General features: G+C 43.4%; 1 protein-coding gene across 1 annotated transcript in view; it reads right to left on the minus strand.

Moving 5' to 3' along the window:
• Window positions 1-6,253: 6,253 nt before the first annotated feature.
• Window positions 6,254-19,748, minus strand: part of GLP1R (glucagon like peptide 1 receptor) — a 140,800-nt gene continuing 127,305 nt past the window's right edge. Inside the window, exons 11-13 of the mRNA XM_019548592.1 lie at window positions 18,971-19,109; window positions 18,066-18,107; window positions 6,254-9,359 (exon numbers count right to left, since the gene is read on the minus strand). Coding sequence (XP_019404137.1) covers window positions 9,192-9,359; window positions 18,066-18,107; window positions 18,971-19,109 — 349 coding nt within the window. The 3' untranslated portion in view covers window positions 6,254-9,191. The remainder of the gene's footprint in view (window positions 9,360-18,065; window positions 18,108-18,970; window positions 19,110-19,748) is intronic.

Raw genomic sequence — 19,748 nt, forward strand, 5'->3', positions numbered from 1 at the left:
GGGAGTTTGTACAAGACTTCACATATTTTAAGATTCACAATAAAACCACAAGTTTTCCCAGCTTGGTGGAAACTGGTCATTTTCTCTGTGTTGCCTAAAGAGGGGGCAGGCCTCTGAAGTGGGAAGGGAAGGCTCTATCTGTAGGACAGAGTTGCCTTTGCAGAGCAGTTAGGTCTGTGCCATAGGAAGAGTCTGGCTCACACGGTCCAGTGTGGTGCAGCATGGGACACTAGAAGCTCCCACCAGCTGGCCCCAGGTCCTAGTCACAGACTCTCTTTGGGAAGTCTCCTGGAGTGGGGCCTCCTGCCTTGCCCAAGGAGAGAGGGGGCAGAAAGGACTGGCTTCCCCTGAGAGCTCCTGCCTCACTCTTGTTTTCAGTCACAGCTGTAGCTAGTTACCGTAAAGAAGACGTGAGCCTCTGTCCCCAGAGTTGCATTGGTTTATGCTGCAGCCATTTTCTGATCTAGCCCCCCGCTAGAAAAGAGGCATGGTGGGGTAGTTCAGCCTAGGAGTGGGGTCCAGTATAACACCCATGAAAAGGTTGCACTGCATCCCAGTTGAGTGTAATTGCCATAAAGACTGCTTGCAGACATTAAAAAAACCCAAAAAACCTGCGCTTTACCAGAAAAAGCAGCACGTTACTTGAACCTGGCTCTGCAGCACCTGTATAGATCAGGCATTTCAGCAGGGCTTTTTGGTGCTTTTATCTAAAGCTGATTCAATCAGCTATTACATAAAAGTGCTAAAAAACCTCCACTTAAAGTGCCTGATCGATACAGATGTTGGGTGACCCGGATTCAGCTAAAGCACTGCATCTTCTGGGCATGCACTGCACTTGGCGTGGGAGTGCACAGAATTTAAAGTAAAGCACTTGTTTGGCTTTTTTTTGCTTTTTTTTTTAAAACGTCTGCAAGTAGTCAAAGCAGCTAGCTCATTTTGGTTTTAAGGTTTTTAATACTCACTGCTGGGGCCTAAAATGAGGTGAGAGCAGCTGTGAATCTGACTAGTTCCCCTCATGTTTAAGGCTTCTAGCAGTGGTTCTTTGATAGTTACTTCCCCTTTGCTGTTTCTGGGGTAGGTAAAGACAGGTGAATGCAGTGAATTACAAGAGAGACAGTGGGAATGTCTACACGAAATGTTTACTGTGGAGCTGCCCAATTAGCTCTGCCATAAATGTCATGGCATCTACAGGTGCAGAGCTATGATGCTGGAGTAAACTAATAAACTCAACAGCAGGGTAGTACTTGTAAATACAAAAACTACCCTGCTGTGAAGTTTTTTACTCTGCAGCATCGCATGTGTAGATGCTGACACAGCTGGCTAGGGCATGAGGGTCCTTCAGAGCGGTGGGGGGGGTTACCTGGCAGCAAGCCCCACACTAAAGCACCCTCATGCCTCAGCCAGCTCCTCTGCAGCATGGTGAGCTGGGGGAGTAGCCCCAGACTGGCAGACTGACCCCTGGGAAACCCTGCTAGCCAGGCCTGCTCCAACCTGCTACAGTCTCAGGCACAATAAACTCTGGAGTTTATTGCTTCATATTAATTGTATATGTAGACATGCCCAGTTATTGTTACTTTGCAACTAATTGGAGTATAATTAGGTTTCAGACTAGGCTGTGCAATTAAGTGGTTTATGCATGTAACAGGTATGGAGATAGATATATAATATCTAGCTAAAGATATAACAGGTATTCAGATATGCAGTAGGCCACAAAATGGAAGTGGCACTGTGCTGCACTTTTAAGTGAAGTATGCATCTGCCTGATTTGCATGCATGTGGAGTACATTATGTTTGCATTGGGGAGAGGATGGGGGATGTTAGCATAATTAATACCTTGCTGTAACTGGAAAATCGTTAACTTCTAGATGAGCTTGAACAATGCAGATTAAGGAGTATACCTTTTAGTAGAAGTCACAGCATACCAAGCTTCAAGTTGCCTCCCATCCAGATATACATCTCCTTTTTTAACACTGCATACAGACAGCAGTAGCAGCCCATTCTGTATTCAGCTGGTGAAGAGCTTTATAATCTTTACAATCTACGGTTTGATTTTCCATCTCCCTCATTATTTTTTGGGTTGGATTCTCAAGATTTTATTATGACAAATCACATGCAAGCAAGAGTGACTTTGGGTTTGAATATGACATTTGCTTCAGGAGATGGAAATGGAAAATAATGATTAGATTTTCAGATTCCTCCTCTACCCAAGGCTGCATATTTAAGAACCAATATCTTCTTAATACTTACATATTTGAAAACCAAGATAGAGCATTTGATATTGCTTACTGGCAGTTATCTATGTTTGTATCTTTCAAGAAACTGTGTCTAGTTTAACTGGAGAGAGTCAGTGTATCTCAGGCTTGTCCAACGTGCAGCCTGCCAAGCCATTTTCTCTGGCCCGAGGTCCCTCGCTTGGGGCAGGTGAGGAGTCCTGGTGCCTGTTTTGCGCTCCATGGCGGCAGCGGGGCAGTGGTGAGGCGAGGCGGGCAGGCTGGCCCACAGGCCCCAGCTGGCATCGAGGGGAGGGGAGCTGCTTACCCCCCGCGGGGCTGGACTGATCACATCAGCTGGGTGCTACTGCCCTGAGCGCCTGCTACTTCTCCTCTGGCCCTGCCCCTTGCCCCTGGCGTCCAGCTCACCTTCTGGGACCCACGTGCAGCTGAAGCCGGATTCCCACGTGCTGCTGGGGACAGGAGGAGCCTGGCCAGGTCAGCACCGGCCAGCAGAGGTGGAGCCATGTGCTGCTCAGGACTGACCGGTGCAGGCAGGGGGAAAATGCAGCTGAGCCTCTGCCGCTCTGGCCAGGTTCGTCCTGTCCTGAGCAGCACACAACTCCACCGTCGCTTCTGCTGGCTGGTGCAGACCCGGCTCCTCCTGTCCCCAGCTTTAAACTTTGTTTATTTTCAATAGGTTGTATGTAACACAGTTGTGGGAACGTAGCAGTAGAGAAGAATATCAAATTGTGGCCTTTCGTCATACTGTTTGGGCATTTTTACATGTGCTTGGGGGGAGAAGGGGTGCTTTAATTAGAGTGGCTCTGACAGCCACTCCGCTCTGATTAAAGCGCTCAGACCGTCTCATTTGAAGAGCTTTAGATAAAGTGCCCCCACCACCACTGTGGAGCACTGGGACACTGATACATGAGACATGAAGGCTGGCTGGAACATGGCAATTACTTGATTACTCGATTAATTGAGTCTGCTCCAATGCACTGCTATTATAGCACATTGGAGCAGCCTCCCAGCTCATGTGCAGGCACCCTTTGATTGTATTTATTTCTTCTGTGATATCATATCTTTAGTACAGTGATGTTTTAAAACCTGAGTTACCTGCAGGAATTGGAAAGTAAATACTTAAAGGAGACAGTAGCTTCAAGAGTGCTTATCTCTGGGTACAGACAGAAGTAACTTTTGAAATGTTTCCAAGTGTAATAGACTTGGAAACATTTCAAAAGAGTAGTGTTTCAGCTGGGGGACACAACATACAGCCCCTGTGGCACCTCTGGTTGGAAAACTTGTTTCAGTCATTATTTCACTCTGAACAGAGGGATGTGGAAATAAGAACAGAAAATTTGCTAAGTTTGTGTTGCTGATGAATTTTAACATTACTACTCAGATAATTGACGGAGCAAACTATCCAGTGCTAGGCACCAGAGTATACCTTATACAGGTTTCCCTTGCTTTATGCGCCTTTTGTATGAGCAAATTCACTGTTATTTGATGGCCCTTTTTATACCAAGAATTCATTATATGCAAGGTCAATTCATTCTTATGCAATTGGTGTTGTGGAAGCCTGCAGTCAGCTGCTTTGTGCAGTGCATTGTGGGAGTGATGCACACCAAAATACAGTCCTGTGTGGATCTGTGCTCTTCACTCGTCTGCAACACATGTTTCTGTAGTTGCCATCCCCTTTATGGCACTATTAACCACCACCCTGTGTGTACTGTCTGCTGTTGGCAAGTATCAATATTGCCTTGTAAAAGTGGTAGAAATGGGTCTGGGGGTTAGTACAATTGTGGTCTTGGAATGTATCCCTATTTGTTACATGGTAAAATGGATTTCCTTTATGCAAATTTGAGTTGTGCGCCATTTTCCAGGATCCGCATGTACAGCATAAAGCGAGGGAAACCTGTACTAAGCATCATTTAAGGAGCTCTCTATATGGCTGGCTTCCATACAACAACTATCCTTTCTCTCCGATTAACTCAATGGAAACATCTTGACATATCTCAGAGGGGGCAAAAATCACACAATTTGATCCCCCCCTCCCCTGCAGTCAAGGTCCTAACTTTTACATCTGCTCAGTTGGGATGTGTATAAAGGAGGTACAAGAAGACAAGGAAGTCTGAATATGCCTTTTTAGCCAAATGACTGGAGGCTATAGACTTTCACTGAGATGCTTTATATTCACTATGTAAAGAACTTTGTTTCTTTTGAAAGAACCATAAATAGTGGGTCTTTTAATTCTTCAAAAAAAAAATTCTATGACTGCTGCGTAAAGACAGGCAAAACAAAGATTTAGACCAATAACAGCAGTAATGATAATTTTATGTGACAAATGTGACTTTTCTTACAAGGAAAAAAATGTACATCTACTTACTGTACAGACAGTTTATACAGTATTTAAATACTTATTTTGTTCCTTATTTTATTTTTTTTTACATGAAATACATGTAAAGAAACACTATTAAAATATAAGTTAACTTTTAAACATTCATGAAAACTTTTTTTTTAGCAGCAAGGATGGAAATGAAGCTTTTGCTCCCTATAAACCATAGCTACATAATTTTGAGGTGAGTTAAAGCCCAGGCCACCCTATTCCCCCCCCCCCCCAACTTTAAAACATAACCACAGTGAGTGAGCATGTTGCTGCAAGGCACAAGAAATACACATGCACATGGCTCATCTGTTCCAATTCATGGGGTTGCTTTACCTATTTTGAGCATTTATGTTAAAAGTGTACTTTAAAAAGATACTACAAATTCTGAAGCATAGGCAGCAAGAAGACAGTACCAAAGGGTTTTCTTGGAAATGCAGGTCAAGCATGGTGTGAAAACCAATTTACAACCTGTCTGAAAAACGTGGGTTTCAAGTGACATACTAAATTAGCATAAATATTTTTCTGATATACCAGCTAACCAACTGGCTTCAGGATTTTTTTCATTGTAACTGTTTCACCAGTAGGTTCTCACAAAACAAGTTAATCTACTAAAGGTTAATACATTTTCCCTCTAAAGAGAAGCTGAAGAAGGAGCAAGAACTTTGAAAACTTTGGTGGGGTGTCAATATATATTTTCCCCCAGAAGAAGATTTTAAAAGTTTTGCTTGTGTTTTATTGTGGAAGTACTGGGTATATCAAGCCAGATATCCCCTTCAGTGGACCTGGCACTAAAGGGAACAGCCAAGATAACACCCCCCGACCCTCTGATGGGGAGAGGGCTGCCTATTGCAGGGTCCCGCCCCCTCTCTTCCAATCAGCAGCACGGGTGGGACCACACAATGGACAGTCTTCTCAGGCAATCAGTGGCGAGGGGCAGGCTTACCATGAAAAGGCCGCAAAATCTCTTTCACACTCTGTGAGTTAGGTAGATCCTTACCTGTGTCTGGATCTCTGCCATTTATTTGAAAGGGACTGACCAGAGATAAACATGCTATTCCTAACCAGATATATTACTGAGTTGGGCTACGGACAGATGTTGTATTTGTAGCACGACAAAAATTGGGTGAACAGATGCGCATGCCTCCTGAAGCACTACAAAAATGGCAGCAGCACTCTAGCTGTGGTTCTAAACCTTGTTAGACTCAATGCACCCCTTGGAAAATGCCAGCTCTTAGTTTTCACTCATTTTTGACTACAGAAAAATAACACAGCAAAAAACTGTTGCAAAAAACTCAAAAACACACAACAGGTCAGAATGGTTTTGTCACTGTGAAGTCCTATCCGAAGTCTCTGGATTTATCTTCACCAGAGTGTTAACTAGAGCACCCCAAGGGATGACAAGGTTGAACGGTCACAAACTCCTCCAAGACTGTTTCAGGCTGGACATAAGGAAGAACTTCTTTACTGTCCAAGCCCCCAAGGTCTGGAATAGCCTGCCGCCAGAAGTGGTTCAAGCACCTACATTGGATTCCTTTAAGAGTAAATTGGATGTTTATCTTGCTGGGATCCTGTGACCCCTGTTGACTTTCTGCCCCTGGGGCAGGGGGCTGGACTCAAAGATCTTCCGAGGTCCCTTCCAGCCCTAATGTCTATGAAATTTTGTGAATCATGTTTGCACACCTAAGAATCCTAATATTGAGTATCACTTTGCTTGCACATTTAAAGGAGCTCAAAGTACCCTGGTTGAGAATCACTGAGCTACAAGACTGGATCTGGGGCTGCCACATGACCACCAACAGCCTGTGGTCCGTCGTGCCCCTTACAAAGCAGAGCTGCAGTACTGCGGGGACCAGACTACTGCACATTCACTGAGTTTTTCCTCTACAATGGGTGGGGAAGCCTGAGAAAAGTCACAGGGCTGAGCATCCCTGAATGGACAGTATAGTACTGCATGCCTTCTCATCCATTTGCTCCAGGCTGGGGGCTCAGCAGGAGTGCCTTGTGGGTCTTCACATCTGTAGTACTACCTTTGTAGTGCTTCCAAGTGCAGTGGCACTTGTAGGGCTGCAAATGTAACATCTCTCCATGACCTTAAACAGTGACATAACATCATTACAATTTTTCAATCCCATTTCCTGATGATCCCAAACTTAAAAAACCCAAACCAAACAAAAAAACCAAGCAGTGTAGCACCACGATAATACTTGCTTCAGAAGTTACCATTAATTTAGAACCCAGTAATATGCACAAGTAAAAATGCTTCCAACACACATCTTGCATTTGTCAGTTGTGAAGTCTGTCTACAATCATGCTGTCTATTCACCTAGCTTTGACTCTACTCCAGGAATCCTTTCTTGCTCACCCAAGCACTAAAAGCACATGTTGCAGCTTTAGTTAGTACTTTTATTAAGTTTCTCTGAAGTTCCTCAGTCTTTGCTAGCCTTCAAGAATTCAGATTTGGCTGGTAAAAACTAAGGCATGGAAAATTCCCTTTGAAAGAGAGCCTGGAACCTGCTTTTGTTTTGAAAGGAGACAAAAAAGAGAGGGCAGAGATGTGCAGAGGGCAGAGGTGTATAGAAGAGATTTAAACTTAACTTTTCTTGCAATGGGGGAGGAAAGGCACATTCAATGAGATTGAAAAGCAACACGTTTAAGCTGAAAGTCTATTTTTTGTTTTCCATACAGTGAATAAGTAGCCCCTGGAACTCACAGTCACAAGATCACATTGAGGTCAAGAGCTAGATTCAGAGAAAAGTTAAAGTGCTGCATTGAAGTAGCTAACTTTGAGATACTGAGTTAGGTGTGCAAGCTCCATTATACAGTCAATGTAGAATGCCCTCCCCCACCCTAAGAGAAAACATGAACTTGGGTCTTTCACTTCCCAAGTGATTTCCCTATCCACCCATCTTGAAAGCATTCTGACATGGGATATTTTATAGCCCAGGAGAACATGTGAAACAACTTCAACAGGACAGACAGAAAGCCCCACCCAAAATATCTTCTAGTCCAGTTGTTAGTGCATGAGTAGGTTCATGAGCACTTTGGCCAAGGCCGAATTTGAACCTAGGTCTCCTACATCTGAAGTGAGTTATGTAAAGTTGCGGTGCTGACATCTCTCCTTCCATGTTTTTGCAAGAAGAGTAGTGTAGCCATGGGCACTCACTTGGAATTAGGCACCTAACTATGAATCCCTACACAGCATCCTAGCTTTTGTCAATTCAACTATGTGGCAGGGTACCTAAAAAATAGGGTTGCAATACTGGGCCTGCAGTCTTGAGTTGCTGTTGCATATATAGCTCTTACTGTTTTTCTCAAATCTTCAACACCACTGGAATTTAGTAGGAATTAAGGACAATTAGCACCCTGAAGGGGCCTCTCAACTGACTTCACCCACTGTAGGAAAAAAAGCTTTTGCATTTACATAAACAGTTTTACTAGTTAATTTTGGCTTGCAGAATTTTAAGTGCTAAGATTCTAAAGTTCACAGCATTACGGTGAGTAACACAACCAGAAAAAGAGGTCAGGGAGCTGTCCTCTGTGCTGAATATACTCAGTAAATCTTAGTTTCTGTCTGGCAGAGAAAACGAGCAAGATTAGAGACAAGAAAAACGAAAATACACTACAAACTGCTGGGGCTCCCATGATTTCAAAATGAAGTTTAGTAAGGTGCAGTGGCCACAAGATGATGGATGCATGTGTATACCCACAGGATGCAAAGCATACCTTCCACAAAAAAGGTTATCCATTGTCAGCCACTTGCGTGGAGGCACAACTCATTACTTCTATCCATAAGTTAATATTTGTACACCTATTTGAAGATGCCAAGTGCTATGTAAAAGCTAAGGGTTATGCATGCAGTTCTAACCCCATCAGTGTTAATAGAAAGGACACATTAACAGAATAGGTCCCTACTCTATACAGATTATGATCCTCCAAGTGACTCAAATTCAGAAATGTGCTAGAGAGGCAGCCCATTACCCATCCCAGTTATAGCAAAGTAGGCCTTCAATGCCTCTACTCCATTAAGTAGCTGCACAATCTCCAACCATAAATTTGGGATGCTTTTGCTATAAGAATATTATTTAAATCAAGTGATCGTACCAGAGAGAAATATGTTCATGCTTTACAAGTACTTCTTCCTAAAAATGGTGAGCATCTCATCCTTTCCTAGTAGAAACCTAAACATGTTTTTTTGTCAATAGTCATGTTCTGTATTTTTGTAATTGAATCAGCAGATCATTCGGCTCACCCACCTACAGTAATGAGCCATTGACCCTATGGTTTGTGACCAGATCAATGTAGCACTAAAGTTTTGGACACCTGGAGGCCTTGTGTGTTAATAGGAAGAAACTCTTTAAACTTACTTTAGGCATGATCAATTTTTCCTCTGCTGCGTTGATTACATTAGCAGATTGCTTTCCCTAGAAACCTTTGTCCAGCCGCCTGCAGCAATAAGCAACACATGCTTGCTTAAGTTGCTGGCTCCAGAAGGCATAAAAAAGCTGCTTGCCTGGACATTTAAGAGTTTTCAGGTGTGTCTTACACGTCTTTCATGCTGATCTGATTCATTTGCATTTTTGCCTGTAGTAATCTTAACTGAATGTGGCTTGGCAAGTCGCAGTATAGACACTGCTGCCCACCGTGCCTCCACTACTGATGCTGTTGCCTGGGCACTTCAGTGGTTTCATACTGCTGTCTCTCTGGACATAAAAGTGTTCCAGTCTCCAGCGCTCCCAGCTCTTCCGAAACTCCATCTGAACCTTTCACAAGCAAAGGAGGAAACAAAGGCAATTAGTAAGTATTAATCAGGTCTTGAAGTGATTCCAATATTTGGGCAGAAAAAACAATGCATAGCATTACTGAAGGATACTGGCAAGGTTTTATGGCTGCTTTATTATTGCTTCAAATAGTCTCCCTAATTACTTTATTAGAGCATCATAAGATTATTTTGTAAGTTAAATAATGGCAGCATTTTCTCTTACTTCTATAAATAAACCCATGTATTCTAAACATCAGACACTAGCTAGGCTAGTCTTGTATGATACTTTGCTCCAATAGCATTCAGGTGCAGTCTTGAGGGTGGGTTGGTTCTGTCTATACTTGTAATTAGATGATTTCAACGTGAATTCAGCTGCACCTGTTACTCACATCCATTGTCAAACCTTTTCTAATGCAGACGAAGTGACCAACTTTCCTACTTCATATTGTCACTGAAAATATTTTAGAAACCAAAGGCTATATATATATCCTTCCCGTGATTCCACTGCAAAATTCCTTGGAAGAATCTGGCCCTGTGAATTTTTAGTGTATTTGTCCCAATGAGGCAAACAAACAGTAACTGCTTTGCCAGAATGATATCATCAGCAAGCAACATAATCAGGACTTGCATCAATAAAGGACAGACTCAATTGAGAAAATAATTACGTTTGGAGCTTCCAGTAGTCCTGGAAGCAGCAGCAAGTAAAAGGAAAAAACAAATCATTCTTAAGGATTCTGTAAAATACCTTGGCAAAGTCCTTTCAAACCATAGCAACAAAGCCAAAAGGATTCTTATGTCTCTTGCAGTGTGGTTAAGCATGGAAAATTATCTGTATAACACCATTTTGCCTAGCACTTTCATACATAGTTTTTCTATTACATAAAATCACAAAAAGTAGGGCTGGAAAGTAAATCAAGAGGTCATGCGAGTCCAACGCCTTACTTAAGGCAGGATCATCCATATCTAGACCATCCTACATAGTTGTTTATCTAACCTGTTCCTAAAACCTTAGAAACAGTCCTCACATACAAATACCAGGCAGATGCCGGAAACCTTTACATTATTAAACTGAAACATGGAACCAAAATATGGCATAGTACAATGTGGAAGTTTAGTGTACATACAGGAACAGCAATAAGAGGTGTCCAGATGTACTGGTTAACTTTCTCAGAAAAGACTATATGCACAAAAATAACTTTAAAGGGTTGGTTTCCATTTCCACGATGCATGGAAAGGATTATGTACACCGTTTTATACCCCAAAATAAAATCACTGGTGGAGCCATCATAATTCTGGTACTTCCCTTTTATTAGGACTGACACTTTCAATGTATAAAATGTGCTCAGTCAGCCACAAATGTTGAATTCAAATATCTCTCTCTGCAGCTGCTTGAAATTTCATATTTGAAACTTTACTGCATGACCAGGAAATAATTCACATTCCCCTGCTCCTGTCTAATAAGAATCTCCATTCACTTTTAGGAGCACGGGGCCTAGGACATAAAAGTGAGCAGCGAGTAAAGCACAGTGGTGCCAAAAACACTACTAGTCATTTCATTATAATATGCATGTAAGTCAGAAAGACGCTTCTCTACAGGCAAGTTAGTCAGGTGTCTATTGTGGGAGTTTTGCATCTTCATTTGATTTTTCTAGTGCTGGCTGCTGTTAGACAAGATACCAAATAAAATGGTCTTATTTGGGTATGGCAGCTACTAGGCATGTTTTTTACAAACAGCTTCCTGCCAGACCCATTTCCACTCATGCATCCAACAGTGGTGGGAGGAAGCTTTCTTGACCAGTTTCTAGAATGAAGAAGAGGCCCCATGTGGTCATTATGATGGGCACTTCTACCCTAGCATATCAATTCTTATCTGCAATGTCCTCATTATTCTTGGTGTGGGAATGATATCAACCATAGGTAGCTAATTTTAGCTCTGAGGCAATAATGGGGATATCTCTCTAATAAGCCATGTTAAGAGTGTCTTCCCCCATCCTCCCTCTTATATGTACAATCTTCTTAGATTATCTTCAACTCTCATCTGCTGTTACTTAGGCCCCCTCTACCATTACAGTTATTGTGCAATTAATTGGTTAATTGTGCCATATTAGGCAATTCCTAAAAACAAATCCTGCAATTGTTCAAAAGTCTGAAACATTCCTGACTACTATTTGTGAATTGGAAAAAAGAAAGCTAACATTGAGGGTACCCAGATGCCAATGATTCTTTGGCATCACAATCACACTGGTGATTTGTGGCTTCTACAACTGCAAGGAGGACAGACACTTTTGAAAAATTGACAGCAAATACTCAATATCCAGAAGCTAGGCTGCATACCAAAGACCTCCTCAGACTGTAGACCAGAGCTACTTCATGGCCACCTCAAGGATTTTTATAACCTCTACATCACTGGCTAACAATTCCTCCTCCACAGAAAATAATGGCATGGGTTCACTGACTCAGACTAATTCATCTACAGGCCGACATTTACTTCCCTTGCTTTAACCTCTTTCTGAAAATAGGTAGAGTGAGTATGTACTGCACAACACCATGGAACACAAGGCAGGATCCACACGATACTATGTCCAAAATCCTGATCCCCCCTCATGTTGCAGTCTGGCAGGGCCCTCTGCAGCTGAGAGAAGAGGTGAAGAGGATTCAGCTCTAAGCAATCTTCCTGGAAGAATTACAATATATCCAACTAGGATTCTCATTAAAGGAGCTTTGATGGTTAGTTAGGTATGTGTGTGTGTTCCCTTAAAGACCTGATGAAGAAGATTTTACATTTGGCAGCTTGTCTAATGCTATCTTAACTACGCAGTTGGTCCAATAAGATATCACCCTATGAAATCCTTGCCTCTCTTAAAGACCTTGACATTTTCATGAGGGCTTCTCTGCTACAGTGGCCTTTCGGTGTTTAAACCTAAAGTGAAACCACAATCAAACTGTAATTAGCACAGCAGAGCTTGCTGCTATGGAATTGACTGGGATGGCACACAGCTAAAGTTAGGTCTCACTTGGACAGATCTGAACAAACAGAGGCCACACAACTATACATTTCCAGAAGTGAATCTAGGCCTATACAGGATACTGGAGTAGATGGGCAGATAAACATCAACAGACAACTTTATTGTAACAGAAAATCCCCAAAGCATTTACTGTTATTTACTCATTACTTGCAGTATTATAGCACCTAGGAGACCTAAGCATGGATCGGAACTTCTCTGTGTTAGACACTGTACAAACAAAATAAAGACTATTCCTAGCTCCAGACATCTTATTAGAGACAGAAGAGAAGAGATGGACACAGGCAGACTAGGAAGTACAAAGACATGCTAAGATGACAATGGTGAGCATGATAGAGAGCATGCTAAGGATAAATTCAATCGTCATTCTTGTTGTCGCACTGGCTGTCCTGGGATGGGTCCTGACACAGCTGATCTGTTTCACTGGGTAACACAGACATCGCCTGCTGTCTTGTACAGTTGAGCCCCTCCTGCTCCCAGGGCCTCAGGCATCTGATCTTGTGGAACAACTACAAGTTGGGGAACTGATTTGAGATGTGAGTGTGATATGTGCACCCAAGGAAGCCCCTGCCAGGGGATTTCAGGGGTACACCTCTGCAAACAGGGGCCCCTGAAGCCTTGTGAGTGCCAGCTCAGGGTTCCACAATTTGCAGAGGTGTGCCCTGAATCAAGGTGCAGTAGTATAATACACTTGCCTAGGGAATCCTTTGCTGAGTGATTCCTGCATGAACTTTGCAGAGGAATTCCCAGGGTATGCAGGACCAAGGCCCTGAAATCCTGGGAATGCCTGCCTGGAGCAGACAGAGTGCAGGCAGCTCAGAGCTCTCCCACCATAGGGCAAACAGATGTCTGCCCAAAAATAGCGACACAAATTAATACTCCCTTTTGTTGAGGCCACTGATTTGGGCATTTGTTGCATCACAAAGGGCAGGATGTCAGCTTACTTGGCCTTTGTCCTGATACAAACATTTTTATGGTGGCACAAAGGCAATGTCTGTTTTCAGCCTAACAGCCAAATATTATGGAGTTGTCATAAAAAGGGGAGATCAAGGATAATGTTGAAAGATGACATAGGCTTTGCAGATATTTTAGGAAAGTTTCCCCCAAACACGGGTAAGGAGATGAGGGGAGTTAGGGCAGAGGGGCAGCATGGGAGCAAGTACAATGAGTGACAGCTTGACATTACAGGCCACCTGGAGGCACAAGTCAACATCTTAAGATGCAGGTCCTGAGCAGAGAAAAAAAGTGAGTTGCCAGCATAGGAATAGTAGTTAAATTTGTGTTTATGTATGATATTGCCCAGAGGTAAGGTGGAGAAAGAGAAAAAAGGGGATTGAGGATGGAGCTTCTCAGGAGAAGCTGACAAAGACCTGGAGGGAGTGAGGAAGATCCTCTGAAAGGAAAAATAAGACAGGTAGGAGGAGAACTCAGAGGCGCATCTACATGTTCATTAGCATGCCGTATTCAGTGCTGCTGCACATCAGCGCAGATTAATGCTTTTTTAGTGACATTAATGTGCATTAAACTAAACCTACTCAGTAGCAAGGCTTTGCCTGCCATGCTAATGCACAGTAAAATTAGTCTTCTGCTCACTAAGCCTCTCATGTAGATGTGCCTAGGGAGAACTCACCCATGGAGATGGAAGGAAGACAAGATTTAAGGAACAGCATGGTTGGATGTATTGAAGGCAACAGGTGGGTCAAGGATGATGGGAATCATCCCATCATCACCAGCATGTGTGATCACCACTACACCTATAAGCTGGGGGATGACTTTCTCAGCAGCACAGAGGTAGAAAGAGATCTCGAAGCCTTTGTCAACTCCAAGATGAATATGAGTCATCAATGTGATGAAGTAATTAGCAGAGCTAACTGCAATTTGTCATGCATTAGTAGGTGCATCACAAACAGGTCCAGGAAGGTGATGTTTCCCCTCTATGCGGCACTGGTCAGGCTGCAGGGGAGTACTGCATCCAATTCTGGGTGCTGTAATTCAAGAGAGATGTGGACAACCTTGAGAGGGTCTAGAGGAGGGCCGCTCTTACGGTTAGAGGCCTACAGGGAAAGCCCTGTGAGGAAAGGCTGAGGGTCCTGGACCTTTTCAGCCTCTGCAAGAGAAGGCTGAGAGGGGATCTTGTGGCAGTATACAAATTCACCAGGGAATAGGAGATGCTCTGTTTACCAGGGCACCTGTTGGAATAACCAGGAACAAGGGCCACAAGCTGAGAAAGTAGATTTAGGTTGGACATCAAAAAGAACGTCACGGTTTGAGTCACCAGAATTTGGAACGGGCTTCCAAGGGAGGTGATGCTCTCTCCTACCTTGGGGGTCTTCAAGAAGAGACTGGACAAGCACTGGGCTGGGATCACATGACCCCAGCACTTTTTCCTGCCACAGGTGGGGGGTCGAACTCAATGATCCATTGAGGTCCCTTCCAACCCCTAACATCTATCAATCGATGGAATGGTGCACTGGTTCTGAGATTTGGCTAGAAAGGGATTGTTAGATACTTAGCCAAAGTAGTTTCAGTGGAGAAGAAAAGGTGGAATCCAAATTGTAGAGGGTCTAGGATGGAACCGGAGGGGATTAATTTTCTGGCAGCAACTGTGAACAGCACATTGAATAAATTTAGAAGGCATGGGTCAGAAGGGTCAAGGGTGGAGTGTGAAGCATCTTACTCTGTAAGGGGAAAGAACCAGAAGAGATTGAATCACTGTGGGAAACAGAAGTTATAAATGGGTTTAAAAGGACTGGGAGCTGGAGTTAGCATGCTGCCTGGAAGCTCTGCAGTGAAGAGCTGTTCAGCATGCAGGAGGAGGAAGGAAGGGGAGGAGGGGTTTACCACATTAATCCAGCTCTTTTCTGAAAACACTGAAGGTGACAGCCACTTCAATGAGGAACTGATGCTCGTCTCAGCACAGCTTTGTGTGAACTGGAATGGGTCCAGGACTTCAGAAGAACTATGAGCTCAGGTGTTTCAGTCTCCCAAAGGCAGGCTGTGTGCAGAAACATTAACATCTCTGCCACCTTCATTCTCACTCTCATCCTGGCATTAAGCTCATCTGCCCTGCAGAAGGAGCAAATTCTGTTTCTAACTGCATAGTTAAGAGGTGGGAGTCTGCTGGACCTAGGTACATTAAAGGCCATGCTATGCTGTTATTAATAAGGAAAGATAACGCTTTAGAAGCAGCAGTCTTCTGGTTTATCTGGAACTAGTCTAAAAACCAAACATGGCTTGCTAAGTCGAGGGCAGAATTAGAGTAGAAGGGACTTGATCTATTCAGACATGTTCCAAATTAAGGCCTTCAGACTCACATATTCAATAGATACAGGTTAATGGTTTTAGTCATGACTTAGGAGCTCTCTATTATTTACCTAGATGCTGAAATAAGGAAAATTCCTACCAAGCCCAGCATATTCTGGGTCAGAGCTGGGGAATTACTTTCCAAAGACAGCAGCTTGCACTAACTAGCAAGAGATAGATTCATAGATGTTAGGGTCGGAAAGGATCTCAATAGATGATCGAGTCCGATTCCCTGCCTAGGCAGGAAAGAGTGCTGGGTTCAGCTGACCCCAGCCAGATGCCCATCCAACCTCCTCTTGAAGACCCCTACTCACCAAGGTGACCTCCAGGGGCGCCTTGGTGAGTAGAGCCTCACCAATTCCCTTCTGCGCTCCCATGATAAACTTATAGGCAGCCACAAGATTTGAAGGCCCAGTGAGGTTTAAGCAAGAACTTTTTACTTATGTAATACCTGCCTTCAAATTTAAGCCACAAATAAAATAAGTTTAATGACCTTAGAGTTCCTAGCAGAGCCCTTTCCACATTGCAGCCACACTCTGCCCATGTGCAAATAGACAGTCAGACAACTAGTAGGTTCCGCTTAAGAAAAGCTAGGGCTGAAGCACCAGGGGATGCTACAAGTCTAGGCTAAGGAACATCAGTTGTGCCATACAGGCAACCCCTGCTTAACGCTGCTTCGCTTAGCACTATTTTGCTATAATGCTCATTTTAAATTGATACCTGATTTCACTTGGCACTCAGCAAGTTTTGTTATAATGCTCGCAGTTGCCATCTTGGGTCATTAAAAACAATTGCAGCTGCCATCTTGGGTCATCAAATACTTTTGGTTTCACTTAACGCTCATTTCGCTTAACACTCGTTTTTTTCAGGAACCAATTAAGAGTGCTAAGTGGGGGTTGCCTGTATTGGGGATGGAAAGAGTGCTATATGTCAGGGTGCTTGCTCAGTATCTCTCTCCCACTGTCCTTGGTGGTGCCAAACTTTGACCTTCGTGAACACTGTAATTCACACATTTTCAGAAAATATATCGACTGAAACAAAATCTCAGCAGTGAGTTACAGAAGCAAGCAGCCTCCTAAAGGGCTGGGTTAAAAAAGCATGCTTATTTTCTGTTTTAATCCAGCCTGACCATAACCAGCAAACAAAAGACTGTTTTTCTGTCTTTGTGCCATTTCCTTGGTGACACATCTGAATAGTCATCATCAAAATTGTCCATATTATAATTAGAAGCAGATTTAGCAGAAGTATTTAATATGGCAACATGCATTAGAGTTAATAATGCGCTCCTCACTAAGCAGCATTTGCTTCACCCACAGAACAACTTCTGAATGCACTGGGAAAAGAATAGTTGCTTAAAAATTACCACTGGGGTTACCTTAATACAGAAGCATAACAGTCCTCTGCCTGGTAATAATTCAGGCCTTCAATATAAGCCACACAAGAAGCCATTTGTGACCACATAACTCAAGGTCCTGGTTAAAGTTCTGGTCTGTAGGATCAGAAAGGGAGGTAACACGACAACCTCTCTCCTCTGTGGTGGGCCATAAGAACAACAACCATATTTCCTGAGTATCAACTGCAAGGAAGCAAAACCTGAGCTTATCAACAAGTCTTTCAAGCCCGACTAGGTCAAATTGAAACTTCATTATTTTAAAGGCTAGAACCTTTTGTTAAATAGAAAGAGATGTAACAAAACATCTCTTGAGGTAAGGTAGAGTTTATGCTAATAGATGTAAAATAATTACTATAAAACATGCTTGTGTATTAGATTATGTAAGTATAGACTAAAGGCTAGGGTGTGAGGAGCGTGTTTGGACACCTTTGAGACTGCTGAGGCGACACGCTGTCCCTCAGAGCCTAACACCCTTAGGATAAGCCATATGCTCAGCAAGGCAACTAACTCATTGCTTTTTAATGCATTGTATCATCTCTGAATAAACAAAGTTTAAGAGTGGAACTCTTGTCTCTTCTTGTCCATCTCAACACTGACCACACCTTAAAAATAACTGTTTAGGGTAACACCGAAGGAATTCTAGTCCTAAATTTGGCAAAATAAAGGAAGTCCCAAATTAAGGCAAACTAATGAGAACAACTATAATCCAATGCAATGATTGCTTGGCAAAAGTTCCAGTAAGATCCACAAGGTCAGGTGTAGAGAGACTCACAGGGCACCCTGCCCACAACCATCACTCCTCCACTGTGCAGCCTGAATCCCTGCATAGTGAGAAGTTACCCAACTAGTTGGTGACTGCAGTCCACAGGAGACCCTTTAACTTGTCCCACTATGGGGCCTGTTAACAGTTCAAGCCTATTTTCAGTGCGCTTTTTCACAACTGGATAGTGCTGCAGCAAACTGAACCGATTCCCAGCATCTCTCTTACCTCGTTATTGATGAAACAGTAGAGAATAGCAACCATCAGCCCCTGAAATCAACAAGACAAAAGAACAGCAGTCAGAAAAGCAATCCTTAAGGAGTGCCCTGAGTTTTGCTAATCCAACCTGGGCTGGGACAGGACCTAATCATGCCAAAGGAAAATGAATGCTCCATAGTTATAGAAATAAAATCAGAAAAGTAGAAGGCTTAATCCTCTGCTGAGAAAAAAAAATGGATGATACATTACCTCAAACAGCTTTAATGGAGCAAATGCAGTTTGGTTAAACAATAACTAAAACCATATACGGTCTTGAGAAAAAACCTGTAACTAAGCCAATCAATTTCATAAGGCTTTTCCATATGTGGGCCTTAAGACCTACCTCTTTTCTGACCTTAGGCTATAAATATTACATACACCAACAATTCATACAGACATTTTAAATGCATTCTCTGTAGGGATAGTAGCTGTGGGGATTTTCTCCCTCAACAGGGGAAAGTCTGGAAAAACAGGCCTGGGTGAGAAAAGAGCTCAACAACAATTACTAAAGAATCACCCATGTCCTTTCCTATCCATCCTCTGTAACTCCCTCCACACCTACAGTTACTGTTGTGCTGATATACTGTCAATGGGGCAGATTTCCAAAGAGACATTACCCCTTGGGGCAGGCACATACTTAGCTCGAAAACAGAAATGGCCATGGGCCTGGGAAGACTGAAGAAAAGCATGGTGACACACTGGGATCTAGCTAACAATAACTTTGCTAGTTAATAATAGTCTTCCTGCCTGCCCCTCTGGATACTGTGTTCCTCTGCCTAGTTTCACATTGATCAGAGTAGAATAAGGAAAGCTCAGTACTAATTAACTGTAGTTAACCTGGAACTGGTCTCCAACATGCATTTCCCAGATGCTACCTGAAAGGAGGCGAAGGAGAGTTCAGTAAAGAGCTTCACAAAGCGCAGCATCCCTCTGGCATGCTCATCTGTGACAAATGCAAAGATGACCTCGTGGGTCCCCAGCAGTGGGATCAGGGTCAGTGTAGACTTGGCCAATCTGAAGTTATAAAGAAAGGGAAGTCATAGCAAGCAGCATAGTAGCAGTGACAGAATCAGAGACCTGGGAGCCTGGCCTCCATGATTCCATTTCTGATTCAATATATGACTCCTTATGTTTCATAGTTTCATAGTTAGTAGGGTCAGAAGGGACCTGAGCAAATCATTGAGTCCGACCCCCTACTCTGGCAGGAAAGAGTACTGGCGTCAAATGACTCCAGCAAGGTGGTTGTCAAGCCTTGTCTTAAAGACCCCCAAGGTAGGAGCCAGCACCACTTCGCTTGGAAGTTGGTTCCACATCCTAGCCACCCTGACCATGAAGTAGCGCCTCCTGATATCTAGCCTAAATCTACCCTCTGCCAGCTTGTGACCGTAATTTCTAGTCACTCCTGGTACTGCTCGGGGGAACAGGGACTCCCCCAGTGCCTGCTGGTCCCCTCTGACTAGTTTGTAACAGGCCACTAGATCCCCCCTGAACAGGTTCAGGTCCCGTAGCCTCTCCTCGTAGGGCCTGCCCTGCTGCCCCCTGATCATGCAAGTGGCCTCTGCTGGACCCTCTCCATGTTGTCCACATCCCTCCTAAAGTGCGACGCCCAGAACTGGACGCACTACTCCAGCTGCGGCCTGACCAGTGCCGCAT

This window comes from Crocodylus porosus, unplaced genomic scaffold (genome assembly GCF_001723895.1).
Source record: "Crocodylus porosus isolate Cpor-Errol unplaced genomic scaffold, CroPor_comp1, whole genome shotgun sequence".
Taxonomy (NCBI): domain Eukaryota; kingdom Metazoa; phylum Chordata; order Crocodylia; family Crocodylidae; genus Crocodylus; species Crocodylus porosus.